At 43.3% G+C, this 14,323-nt stretch overlaps 1 protein-coding gene across 1 annotated transcript in view; it reads right to left on the bottom strand.

Moving 5' to 3' along the window:
* The window catches only part of MALL (mal, T cell differentiation protein like), a 57,407-nt gene that overhangs the window by 18,668 nt on the left and 24,416 nt on the right, over positions 1–14,323 (bottom strand). Inside the window, exon 2 of the mRNA XM_029594334.1 lies at positions 9,922–10,092. Within this exon, the coding sequence (XP_029450194.1) occupies positions 9,922–10,092 (171 nt within the window). The remainder of the gene's footprint in view (positions 1–9,921; positions 10,093–14,323) is intronic.

The raw sequence follows: 14,323 nt of genomic DNA, 5'->3' as shown, positions 1-14,323 counted from the left end.
ACAGTACCATGACATGATAATCAATGCTAGCTATAGTAATAGAGCCATCCTTCTCACTGCCATCATTATCATCACTTCAATTCTACTGCATTTTCATTGCCAATAATACAATCTCAAATTACCACTGGAAAATTATGTGAAAGTACAGACTGCCCATATTATCATTAGGTGAATGTGATATTGTCAGGGTCCCTGGTCTGTGATTCTGCAACCATGAGAATGGATACAGAATCCAGCTTTCATTGTACAATCAGGTTCTTGTGGCAGAACTGTTACGGGTAACCAGGGTCCAGGTCAAGCAGCAGCAGCAGCAGCCCATGCATCTCATTCCTTCTCCACCAGCTGGGTTTGGTAATCTGAAGACAACAACAGCAGCACCTCAAACTGCTTATTCTTCCTCTGCTTCCTGGGCTGGAGTGTTATGTTTTTAACCACACAGTAAAAAGCATGTCAGCATGACATTCTGATCCCAGGCACAGGGAATATGAAATGATTATGGTATTTTATATGAGATTATTGTATGTATTGATTTTATTAATATTTTCTGTATATACTGCTCTGATTTTTTTTTAAGAAGAGCAGTATATTAAATCAAATACACCAAACTAAATAGCCTGAGACACCAGGGCCATAGCTGGGGAGGGTGAGAAAGGCAGTTGTCCAAGGTGCACTGTCCTTTTAGAGTAGAAAAACTAAGCAAATGGAAGTGTGGGCTGGCAGCAGATGGAAAGATAGGAAGAGTGCAGCTCTCCTATTACCATGCAGGTTGGGAGGGAAGGGAGGTGAAAGTGAAAAAGGACTGGGGATCAGAGTAGAAAAGAAAGGGTGGAGTAAGAGAGAACAGGGGATCAGAGTGAGAGAAGAGAGGTACAAATATGCTTGCCTGCCCCAGATGCCTAATTGCAGCTTTGTGAGGCACTGCCACTACTATCCTCAGATTACCAAGCCAAGATCAGCAGAGGATTAAAGGGGGAGATGGGATAGGGAGAGTGGATCAACAGCGTGAATAGGAGGAGGATAATGAGAGGGGGTAGGGGAGAAGGAATTGGTGTGTTTGGTCTGTGTGTGTGTATGAGTGAGAAGATCACAGGTAAATGGAGGTAAGGTTATCAGAGTTGGGATAGGGTGCCTGTGAGTAAATGAGAAGTTTGGAAGAGGTGTGGAGTATGAATGAATGACAGACGAGACTGGAGAGGTCTGTGAGTGGGAGGATTTAAAAGGGTGTGCATGTGTGAGTGAGTGGACACTCTCTTTCTCCTTTCCCTCCCCTTCTGCTCCTTCTCTAACTCCTTCATCCTCCATTTTATCTCTTATCCTCTGAGATCCCTTCTTCAGCTCTCTCTTTTGAGATACCCTCTCCTTCCCCTTTTCTCTGTCCCCACCTCTAAATTTCCTTTCACTAAAAGAACAATATAAATTAATTGGATAAACAAAAAATGCAAGATAATGACTTCATTTTAATAAGATAAAATACAAATTTGCAGTATTTAATATGCAAATCTGCCAAATAATTGTCGCAGAATTTCAGAAACTTTGCCACAGAATTTTCTAACTCTTGCCACCTAGAATAGCCTTGAGCTGCTGCAGGAAACTACAGATTGTGGACATAGTATAAAACAAATATGTAACACAAATGTTTACACATTTTAGGTGGCAAATGACTTTGATGGTCACTGACAATAGGGCCAGCCAGCAATAGTTTCTCTGAATAGAACAAGCAGTGCTCTTCTCCTGTCATATCAACACTGTCTAGGATGTGAAGTTCATTTTCTTGCATTCTTTTAAGTAGCGACATCACCTATTAGAGAGGCAGAATAGGCATAGATGATCAAAATAGCAGGGTTTTTTTTTTTCAAAGTCTTGAATATTTATTCAAATAGCCTCAAATTATGCCTGGGAACAATAGATCATGTTTACTTTGTTGCCACATGACAGCCACCAGATTTATGTGGGAGGATTTTGTTATAACAATTTCAAAAGCAGTAGGATAAGGCCAAATCCTATGAAAACAACTTCTTCCACATCGGAAGAACTTTATTTATGACCCACAGAAAGGTTAGTGATACCAAAGTGTTTCTGTTTGAACACTTTGATATCTCTAACCTCTCACACACACAGCATGAAATACATTTTCAGTAAACTGCTCAAATAGTGATAGGAGTATACTACCGTCCACCTGGTCAAGATGGTGAGACGGACAGTGAAATGCTAAGAGAAATTAGGGAACCTAATCAAATTGGTAGTGCGGTAATAATCGGAGACTTCAATTACCCCAATATTGACTGGGTAAATGTATCATCAGTACATGCTAGAGATTTAAAGTTCCTAGATGGAATAAATGATAGCTTTATGGAGCAATTGGTTCAGAATCCGACAAGACAGGGAGCAATTTTAAATCTAATTCTCAGTGGAGCACAGGATTTGGTGAGAGAGGTAACGGTGGTGGGGCCGCTTGGCAATAGTGATCATAATATGATCAAATTTGAATTAATAACTGGAAGGGAGACAGTAAACAAATCCATGGCTCTCGTGCTAAACTTTCAAAAGGGAAACTTTAATAAAATGAGAAAAATTGTTAGAAAAAAACTGAAAGGAGCAGCTACAAAGGTAAAAAGTGTGCAAGAGGCGTGGTCATTGTTAAAAAATACCATCCTAGAAGCACAGTCAAGATGTATTCCACACATTAAAAAAAGGTGGAAAGAAGGCAAAACAATTTCCAGCATGGTTAAAAGGGGAGGTGAAAGAAGCTATTTTAGCCAAAAAAATCTTCTTTCAAAAATTGGAAGAAGGATCCAACAGAAGAAAATAGGATAATGCATAAGCGTTGGCAAGTTAAATGTAAGACATTGATAAGACAGGCTAAGAGAGAGTTTGAAAAGAAGTAGGCCATAGAGGCAAAAACTCACAATAAAAGCCTTTTTAAATATATCCGAAGCAGAAAGCCTGTGAGGGAGTCAGTTGGACCATTAGATGATCGAGGGGTTAAAGGGGCACTTAGAGAAGATAAGGTCATCACGGAAAGATTGAATGATTTCTTTGCTTTGGTGTTTACTGAAGAGGATGTTGGGGAGGTACCCGTACTGGAGAAGGTTTTCATGGATAATGATTCAGGACTGATCCAAATCACAATGAACCTCGAAGATGTGGTAGGCCTGATTGACAAACTGAAGAGTAGTAAATCACCTGGACCAGATGGTATACACCCCAGGGTTCTGAAGGAACTAAAAAATGAAATTTCAGACCTAATAGTAAAAATTTGTAACCTATCATTAAAATCATCCATTGTACCTGAAGACTGGAGGAAAGCTATGTAACCCCAATATTTAAAAAGTGCTCCAGGGGCGATCCAGTAAACTACAGACCGGTTAGTAAGGATGTGAATCGTTTTTGAACGATTAAAATTATCGTCAGATAATTTTAAAATCGTCCAAAATCGTTTGAATGCACAATACAATACAAATGCCCCCGATTTATCGTCAGGGGCATTTGTATTGTATCGTTAAATAGGACGCAGGAAAACCGGCACACCAAAAAAACCCTAAAACCCACCCGAACCTTTAAAACAAATCCCCCACCCTCACGAACCCCCCCAAAATGTTTTAAATTACCTGGGGTCCAGTGGGCAGCTCCCGGCGCGATCTCCCTCTCTCTGGCCACGGATGCATTGAGAAATGGCACCGGTGGCCCTTTGCCCTTATCATGTGACAGGGCAAAGGTAGCGCCGGCGCCATTTTGGTTCCTGGCTCCCGACATCACGCGTGCAGGAGATCACCCCCGGACCCCTACTGGACCCCCAGGGACTTTTGGCCAGCTTGGGGGGGGCCTCCTGACCCCCACAAGACTTGCCAAAAGTCCAGCGGGGGTCCAGGAGCGAACTCCTGCACGCGGGCCGTATTGCCAATCTTCAAAATGGCGCCGGCGCTACCTTTGCCCTCACTATGTCATACGGGCGACGGTCCAGCACGGGTCCGGGGGCAATCTCCTGCACGCGTGACGTCGGGAGCCAGGAACCAAAATGGCGCCGGCGCTACCTTTGCCCTGTCACATGATAAGTGCAAAGGGCCACCGGCGCCATTTCTCAACGCAGCCGTGGCCAGAGAGAGAGGGAGATCGCGCCGGGAGCCCCCCACTGGACCCCAGGTAATTTAAAACATTTTGGGAGGTTCGGGAGGGTGGGGGATTTGTTTTAAAGGTTCGGGGTGGGTTTTAGGGTTTTTTTGGTGTGCCGGTTTTCCCGCCCTCCCCCGATTTACGGTTTTGTTTTTTTTTAATTTAAAGTTTATTAGAGTTTTTACAAATTATAAAAAATGCAAAAATCAAAGAAATACAATTGCATATAGCACAATTAAATCAAGAACCAATTTACAAACACATTCGCTCTCTATATGTCAAAATTATAGTCCACTAATTGGGAGGATGCAAACAAGTAATACATAAACAATATAGGAAATTGTAATTCAATAATTACATTAGCTGGATCTATTATATCTATACAACTACTTATATTTCAACCAGCTTCTTTATCAACCAAGAACGTTTCCAGGTGTGACGGATCCTGAAAGATTACGATTTTTAACGATTTTTAAAAAATAAAAAACACGACGATCAGATTTCCCTCCCCCCCCAGCCAAAATCGATCGTTAAGATGATCGATCACACGATTCACACCCCTACCAGTTAGCCTGACTTCAGTGCCAGGAAAAATAGTGGAAAGTGTTCTAAACATCAAAATCACAGAACATATAGAAAGACATGGTTTAATGGAACAAAGCCAGCATGGCTTTATCCAAGGCAAGTCTTGCCTCACAAATCTGCTTCATTTTTTTGAAGGAGTTAATAAACATGTGGATAAAGGTGAACCAGCAGATGTAGTATACTTGGATTTTCAGAAGGCGTTTGACAAAGTTCCTCATGAGAGGCTTCTAGGAAAAGTAAAAAGTCATGGGAGAGGTGGCGATGTCCTTTCATGGATTACAAACTGGCTAAAAGACAGGAAACAGAGAGTAGGATTAAATGGACAATTTTCTCAGTGGAAGGGAATGGGCAGTGGAGTGCCTCAGGGATCTGTATTGGGACCTTTACTTTTCAATATATTTATAAATGATCTGGAAAGAAATACGACGAGTGAGGTAATCAAATTTGCAGATGATACAAAATTGTTCAGAGTAGTTAAATCACAAGCAGATTGTGATAAATTGCAGGAAAAACTTGTGAGACTGGAAAATTGGGTATCGAAATGGCAGATGAAATTTAATGTGGATAAGTGCAAGGTGATGCATATAGGGAAAAATAACCCATGCTTTAGTTACACAATGTTAGGTTCCATATTAGGACTGGGCGTCATAGTGTATAACACATTGAAAGCATCGGTTCAGTCTGCTGCGGAAGTCAAAAAAGCGAACAGAATGTTGGGAATTATTAGAAAGGGAATGGTGAATAAAACGGAAAATGTCATAATGCCTCTGTATCGCTCCATGGTGAGACCGCACCTTGAATACTGTGTACAATTCTGGTCGCCGCATCTCGAAAAAGATATGCGATGGAGAAGGTACAGAGAAGGGCAACCAAAATGATAAGGGGAATGGAACAGCTCCCCTATGAGGAAAGACTAAAGAGATTAGGACTTTTCAGCTTGGAGAAGAGACGGCTGAGGGGGGATATGATAGAAGTGTTTAAAATCATGAGAGTTCTAGAATGGGTAGATGTGGATCGGTTATTTACTCTTTCAGATAATAGAAAGACTAGGGGGCACTCCATGAAGTTAGCATGTGGCACATTTAATACTAATCAGAGAAAGTTCTTTTTGACTCAACGCACAATTAAACTCTGGAATTTGTTGCCAGAGGATGTGGTTAGTGCAGTTAGTATAACTGTGTTTAAAAAAGGATTGGATAAGTTCTTGGAGGAGAAGTCCATTACCTGCTATTAATTAAGTTGACTTAGAAAATAGCCACTGCTATTACTAGCAATGGTAACATGGAATAGACTTAGTTTTTGGGTACTTGCCAGGTTCCTATGGCCTGGATTGGCCACTGTTGGAAACAGGATGCTGGGCTTGATGGACCCTTGGTCTGACCCAGTATGGCATGTTCTTATGTTCTTATGAGAGCACAGCCCCAAGGAGCGGGGAAGTGCTGACAGTCTCTTGTATAGCACATAGGTGCGGCCCCGAGGAGTGGGGAAGCACTGACAGTCTTGTACAGTACATAGGCATAACCCTGAGGAGTGGGGAAGCACTGAGGTAGAACTCCCGAGTAGATAAGGTGTTCCAGGAGCAGCCCTGAGGAGTGGGGAGCCTTGCAGGGTAGGACTCTAAAAGGCACAGGGTCAGCCCGAGGAGTGGGGAGGCCAGGAGAGCAAGTCCCTTAGAGTGTGCACACTGGTCCCCGAGGAGCAGGTACCAGACAGTCCAATGTCCCAGGAGTCCGATAGCATAGCCACAGGAACACGGATGCAGGAGCTTGTAGAGACATACGGAACTTGTTGCCAAGTCAGCTAGCTGGGGCGAAGGTGGAGCTTAGGTACCTAGGTCCGTTAACATCATCAATCAGGGACAACCCCCGAAGTTCCCGCCAAAGAGGCTTCAAAGGAGGGCCCGGTGGCGCCGCACGTTCGAGCCACAGGGAGTCCCGAGGTCAACGTGGGTGGCGGCAACATCTTGGCCATCATAAGGAGCCATGGAGAACACGGCGGTGGAGACTAGCCTGAGCCATGAGCAGACCCGGGGAGGGCAGGAGAACGGTGCAGGATGTAAATAACACTAACTTCAATTAGTCAGCCAGAGCGACTCACTGCTCTCTTGATTAACAAATGTTGGTACCTATTCAAACCAAATCCACACTACCTCAACACCTTTCCAAGGTGAGTAACTGAGCTGAACTTTTCAACCTTTTTACTTAGGTATACACTGCTCCTAGCTTATTTCTAGCTTCTGGCTACTTTTTGGGGTTCTTTTGTTTTTGCTTTTGTTTTTTTTTAAATACAAACACTCAGTTCTGCTTACTAGCTGCCTTACAGACTTTTAAAAATAAACACACTACCTACTGCTTACTACCTGCCTTATTGCTGACTATTTAAAAATACAATACAGTCTAACTTGTTTATTCACTACCTTTCTGACTATTAAAAGCACAAACACACAAACAAAATAATATTCCCAAATAGTTAACTTTGCCCCAATACTTTTAAAAGCAAAAACGTACTGCTTTCGTGCTACATTGCGACTGTCCGCGCTTTCCCGCTCCTCAGGGTTGCACCTAAGTGCTATACAGAGACAACCAGTGCTTCTCCGCTCCTCGGGGCAGTGCTCTCATGCTACACTGCAACTGTCCGCGCTTCCCCGCTCCTCGTGGTCAAGCCTATGTGCTATACAGAGACTGCCAGCGCTCCTCCGCTCTTCGAGGCAGTGTTTCCGTGCTATACAGAGACTGTCAGAGCTTCCCGCTTCTTGGGACTGAGCTTACGTCATTGTTGGAGACCTGACTTGGGTTTCCCTGCTCCTCGGATTGGCCTACGTCATTACATCAACACCTCCTTCGCTGCGTAGCTCCTCCCCTTGGGGTTGCTTCTCCAGAATACCTCCTGCATGGCCAGTCTCGCACCTCCCGCTCTGCTGTGCCTGACCTCAACTCCCATCTCAGGCCAAGGGTCCACATACCCACAAACCATAACACCCTGGAGGATATATGATACAGACTTTTTAAATACCTGAAGGGTATTAATGATGCACAGGAATCAAGCTCTTTTCAGTGTAAAGAAAGCTGTAGGATTACAAGGCATAATATGAGGATATAACAGGGTAGACTCAAAAATAATACTGAAATATTTATTTATGGAAAGTGTGGTGGGTGCATGGAATGCTCTCCTGGAAGAGGTAGTGAAGACAAGAACAGTCATGGTATTCAAAAGAGTGTAAGATAAACACAGAGGATCCTTAAAGGTTAAAGAAAAGGGGTAATCCTTGTTACCTGGGATAACATGCACGGAGAGGCAGTTACTACCTTAACAGAAAGCATGAGGGGTAACCTGCATGGAACGATAAGTTACTACCCTTAGGAGACAGCATCTGGTAACCTGCATGGAGTGGAAGTTACTGCTTTTGTCAGAAGGCACAGGGTTAACCTGCATGATGCAGCAGTTACTATCCTGCATGGAGTGGAAGTTACTGCTTTTGACAGAAGGCACGGGGTTAACCTGCATGATGCAGCAGTTACTATTCTACTAAAAAAAAAAAGCTTGCTAGGCAGACTGGATGGACCATTGGGTCTTTTTCTGCTGTCATTTATATCTAAGAGGTCCATATTGAAAAGCATTTATAAAATTAGTCAGCTAAATGAATTATTTGGGCACATATTTGACTAAATTCTAGCCAGCTTATAAATTAGGTGGCTAGAATTTAGCCGAATAAATTAGGGGTTTTCTGGGGGTGTAACTGGGAGGAGTTGGTTTGCCAGCTAAGTTAACTGGCTAACTTCAGTATTCAGAGTTATCCAGATGGCTTAGCTGTCTAAGTCTGGTCAGGCCAAAGAACTATTCTAAGGCTAGCAAGCTATAGTTAGCCAGCTAACCATAAGATAACCAATTAAGTTCTAACTTTGCTATCCATACTGAGTCTGAATATGGACCTCTAGATGTCTAACTCCATAGGTATGTGTGCTTGATTGTGAATTGCTTGGATTCCCTAATTATAGGTGGCATATTAAATGCAAAAAATAATAATAGGCAAATAGATGGCTTTGAAAATGTACCCCATATTGCTCAATATGGGTTCTGCTGAACAATAAACACCAATCAAAAATAAAGCTTTCTAGGATTTTTTTGGCATTGTTTTTGGTGAGTGTTCTATCTCCTCTGCCAGATTGCTGAATTTGGTATCCAAGCCAGCTGGATTAGCTGTGTATAATTACCAGCATCATCTCCACTCTTAATAAAAATTATAGCTCCAGAAGTAGTGACTAATTTAAATTATTCATATTTTCACTTTCCTTCTATTATATAAAGCCTTTCCCTTGTTGTGCCTGTAACAGGATGTTCTTGCTCCTTAGACTCAGCTGGTCCTTGCAAAATTTTCATCTCTGTGCTGTCACATATATTATGCATTAGACGACTTGCCCCAGACTTCTCTGCAGAATGCCTTGATAAGTGACAAGAGAGATATGATTTCAGAAGAAAGTAGTGGTGGTGCCTTGGTTACAAAGTTAATGGAGGCTGTCACTCTTTCCTTCCTTTACAAAGCTGGCTGTGAGATCTTATTTCCACATTTTTATTGTACACGTTTTACTGAGCTAGTCATGAACATGGTGGTTATGGTGCTACTGGTGATGGTTGTGGCACTGGTGAGGGAAGGGGAATTCTTTTAGGAAAGGGACAGGTTTGCTGCTTATTGCAAAATGAGCTATTTCTTCTTATTGATGGTGATGATACTAGGAGCTAAGGTGACAAATGTTGCTTTTTTTAAGTGATTGCCCATGGATGCTCCTTGTGTATAAGTAGTATATATAGAATGCATGCAATAGTTTCTTCAAATCCTGCCAAAACAACTGGAATAAATATGTCTTGATTGTAGAAATCAAAAACTGTCAGAGTCAACTAACTGCAATCATTTGACTGGAATAGTAATAGATCAACAGCACATACCACAGGCTACACAATTTTGCAGTTTTTCTCAGTCTAAGTTTACCAGTACAGTTTATAATAAGAAAGTTCAGGAAATAAAATAACATAGACAGAAAAGAATCTTAATTGGATACACTTATATCAGACAAATTCTGTCTGGCTAATGGCAGGAGAACTGACATAGACAAGTTCAGAAGGTGATTCATTACTCAACAGCTTAGGTATTTAAACTATATGACGCTCACAGGTAATGAAATTGGAGAAGATATTTAACTTGATTAGTGTAATATTACTATGCAGGCTTACCACTATTCTCCAGGTGCTGCAGTTATTTTTGTGAATTCCAAACAGATACACCATCAGTAAAATTAGGGAGAAGAAGAATGAACTCACTGCCACATACATAACCCATCCTTGGTTATCTGGCAAGTGAACATTGGTAGCAGCTACAAGGATCCATACCCAAGCTCCGAATATCTGTCAGAAAAGATGAACATATACTATTATTGAGAAATTCATTGCTTTACATTTCTTTACTGTAGAGGAGTTTGCTTTCTGACATTGTAAACCATGCACTTGTAACTTTTGTAGAACTTTATGATTTTGTAAGATGCCTAGATCTTAAACTCAAACATAAAAACATAACAGCAGAAAAAAACAATACTGCTGTCTAGTCTGCCCATTCCCACCAATTATTTATATTTATTTATTTATTTATTTATTTATTTATTTATTTATTTTTAGGTTTTTGTATACCGTCACTCGGGTTTCATCGTAACGGTTCACAATAATAAATAATAATGCACAATAAATATACTAAAATCAACTTCCTAGGACTAAAAAATAAAACACATACGACTATCCCTCCCTCCTCCTATCTTATGACCAATGTATGGTGGAAACGATAACACCCAAACCATCTTCTATAAAACAAGATAAAAATAGTTAAAGCTGTAAAATCATGACATAAGAACAGAATTTAAGATGGGTTGGGGTAGGCCTCCTTAAAAAGCCAAGTTTTTAGAGCCCTCTTAAATTGTTTAAAATTAATCTCCAATCGAATCTCTACGGAGAGCATGTTCCATATTTTCATCTTTACAATCCATACCGCTCCCTCGGAGATCCTCTGTATTTATCCAATGCTCTTTTAAATTCAGATACTGACTTTGACTCCATCACCTTTGCAGAGAGGCTGTTCCATGCATCCACCATCCCCTCTGTAAAGAAATATATCCTTACATTTCTCCTGAATCTACACCTTTCCTTTCACCCTCATTCCATGACCCCTTATTTTAGAGCCTCATTTCCTCTGAAAGAGGCTCGCCTCCTGTGCATAGAATCCTTGGAGGTATTTAAATTAAATGTCTCTGTCATCTCCCCTATCTCATCTTTCCTCTAGAGTATACATGTTTAAATCTGTCTGACCCCATATGCTTTATGATGAAGACCACTAACTCCAACTGGTTTGTATTCTTTTGAAGGTGTGATCTACAGAACTGTGCACAGTATTCCAAATGTGGTCTCATCAGGGACTTATACAAAAGCAGTATCACCTCCTTTCTCCTGCTGACCATTCCTCTCTCTATGCAGCCAAGCATCTTTCTGGCATTGGCTCTCACTTTATCTACCTGTTCGGCTGCCTTAAGATCATCAGATATGATCACCCCAGATCGTGCTCTTGTTTTGTGTTTAGAAGAATTTTACCCCCTATACTGTAACACTCCATTGCATTTTTGTAGCCCACATGCATTTTTTTAGCATTACATTTTAGCTGCCAGATTTAAATTACAGACTAGCTAGTCCAGCTATTTCTACAGTGATAGGCATCTTCTAATTAATTATTGCCCATTATCATTAATTTCCTGCCTTGACCTGGGAGCACATCCTCTCTATCAGACTGATGCAGAAAGGTGCATTCCGCCAAATGCACCTTTCTGCCTGAACTTCAATGCACATTTTCTGTACGCAAAACTTACTGCTGATGCAGCACGGACTTTTGTGTGCAGAAAGTGTGCAGTCCTAAATGGGAGTACTGCTTAGTAGGGATGTGAATTCATCCTGGTTCGGGGACCCCCAAACCCGAATAATTTTTCACGAAATTTCGGGAAAAATTCATTTTTGGGTTAGTGCGCACTAGTGGGAGTTAGTGCACGCTAACTCCCATTAGTGAGCACTAATGTTAAAATGTTAGCGTGCACTAATGGGGTGTTAGCATGCACTAACCTGAAATTTGGGTCCTCCCGAATTTCAAAGGCCCAAACCGTGGGAAATACGATATTTCCTGCGGTGGGCCGAAAACTGCACATCCCTACTGCTTAGCGCCCTCGCATGGAAATATCATACAAATGAGGGTATTAAGCAATACCCCCTATGCAGAGAGACTGCATTAAGTTTCCAGCGCACCTTTCCTAGAGCTGGAGTTACATTTCCTCTGCTATTGCGCTGGCACTTAAAACTCTTAAAAAAGGGAAAAAAGTCCAGAACATCATGCGGGAAGACATCCTGACAGGAAAGATCACTGCTGTATTTTCTGAGCCTGGCTTTCTTCTTTACTTTGTATTTGTTAAATTTTCCTTGTCATTAAAATGGTGTAACTCTCTACATTCATTCCTGCCATTTCCCTTCTTTATTCTCCAGGTGCCTGACTCTGGCACTCTGTCTTTCGTGAGCCCTAGCACAGATCCGTAACTCTTCGGATCATTAGGGCATTGTCCGGATAAAGAGCGGCAGCTGCCACCACTTACTCAGGTAAGTACCCTCCCACTTATTCAACAAAAGTACCCTCTTTAGCTTTAGCCCCCCCCCCCCCAATCCCTTCCCCACTGCCTCCAAGTATTCTCCCCATCCCTCAACGCAAAAAAGATGACCCTGGTGGTCTGAGGGGCAGGCGTACCCCCACCTGGAAAGCTCCCAGTATCTGTAAACAGACTTTGATAGTCAGTAGGGGCCCAGAGCACCCCCTAAGCTCTGGTCACCTGACCTTTCCCTTATCATGTGACAGGAGCAAGGTTTTTTTTATTTATGTATGTCAGTCTTTTAGATTGTTGATAACTGCTGCAATCATGAGAGTGTACGGTATATAAATAACTTTGAACTATATAAATACATTTTGAAAAAATGGAATTGACAGGCCCAGAGTTAGGGGGTGCTCTGAGCCCCCACTAACTTCTAATGACTTTATTACAGTACAAGGGGGTTGTGGTTGGGGTCTGCCTGCCCTCCTTGACCAGAAGGTTAATTTTGTTTGAATTGGGGATGGCGGTTGGGGGAAACCCTAGACCCATAGACCCAAGGATATTAATTTATTTTGGGGGGAAGGATAGAGATATTGTGGGGGGAATAAATGAAAAGGGGAAACATTTCTCAAATGAGGGGGAGGTGGGGAAAAAGGAGTGGGCCAATGTTGCATGATTTTCTACATTTTTTTCTTTTGAGGACCAGGGCCACCTCAGTTGTGGCAAGGGAGATGGGTGAGAGGTTCCAAAATCCCCCGGGGTGTTTTTTTTTTACTAATTTGGGGGATGAATTTTAGGGTCTGGGGCCTTTTAAGCAATGGCATCCCTGGCCAAGATGGGCTGCCTGTTACGCTCGGGCTGTGTTCTGGTGTTGTGAACACCACCTTCTGGAGTGACTCCAGGTAGAGAGAGATAGGGATGGCTGGAAAGTCTCTGATGATGGTGACAGTGGAGCAGAGTAAGGCTGGAAGCAGTGTCAAATTCCAGGCTGGGTCAGGGCAGACGGCAGGCAACAGTGTCAGAGTCCAGGCTGGGTCAGGGCAGGTGGCAGGCAACAGTGTCAGAGTCCAGGCTGGGTTAGGGTACCTAGTAGTAAGGCAGAGAGCCCGAAGGTCACACACGCACACAGGAGGACAGCAGACCCGAAGGCCTCACTCACACGGCAGGGAAGAGGGCCCGAAGGCCACACACACATGGCAGGGCAGAGGGCCCGAAGGCCACACACATACAGCAGGAATGGGAGCCCGAAGGCCATACACTCACAGCAGGGCAAAGGGCCCGAAGGCCACACACATACGGCAGGGCAGAAGGCCCGAAGGCCACACACACACACACAGCAAGGCAGAGAGCCCGAAGGCCACACACAGCGCAAGGCAAGGCAAAGCAGGGTAGAAGGCTCGAAGGCCACACACAGCGCAAGGCAAGACAAAGCAGGGTAGAAGGCCTGAAGGCCACACACAGCGCAAGGCAAGGCAAAGCAAAGCAGGGTAGAAGGCCCGAAGGCCACACACAGCAGAAGGCAAAGCAAAGCAGGGTAGAAGGCCCGAAGGCCACACACAGCGCAAGGCAAAGCAGGATAGAAGGCCCGAAGGCCACACACAGAGCAAGGCAAGGCAAAGCAGGGTCCAAAGACCACACGCACAGCAAGCAAGGAAGGCTAGAGCAGGGAGCCCAGGCGAGCTCAATGCCGAAGCACTGAGGGAACTGCCAGGCAGGGATATAAAGGGAAGTCCAGAACATAGAGTGAACAAGGGAGATGGACTGGGCCCGTCAGGAGAGCCAGCTCTAGAAGGACCCCTGGTGGTGAGGCGGTTGCACAGCAGCCATAGCCGTAACACTGCCATTGCATGGGGAGACGCTGTATCACAATGCGAGTTTTTGTCATGCGCTTGCGCCTCAGTACTGTTGCGATAGTTTGTCAGGGAGGGGCCAAATATCACAGTGAATTTCCCCCCATAATATTTGGCCCCTCC

The sequence above is a fragment of the Rhinatrema bivittatum genome, chromosome 3 (assembly GCF_901001135.1).
Source record: "Rhinatrema bivittatum chromosome 3, aRhiBiv1.1, whole genome shotgun sequence".
In the NCBI taxonomy this organism is placed as follows: domain Eukaryota; kingdom Metazoa; phylum Chordata; class Amphibia; order Gymnophiona; family Rhinatrematidae; genus Rhinatrema; species Rhinatrema bivittatum.
The sequence above is the reverse complement of the archived record's forward strand: the minus strand, read 5'-3'. Positions and strand labels throughout refer to the sequence as shown.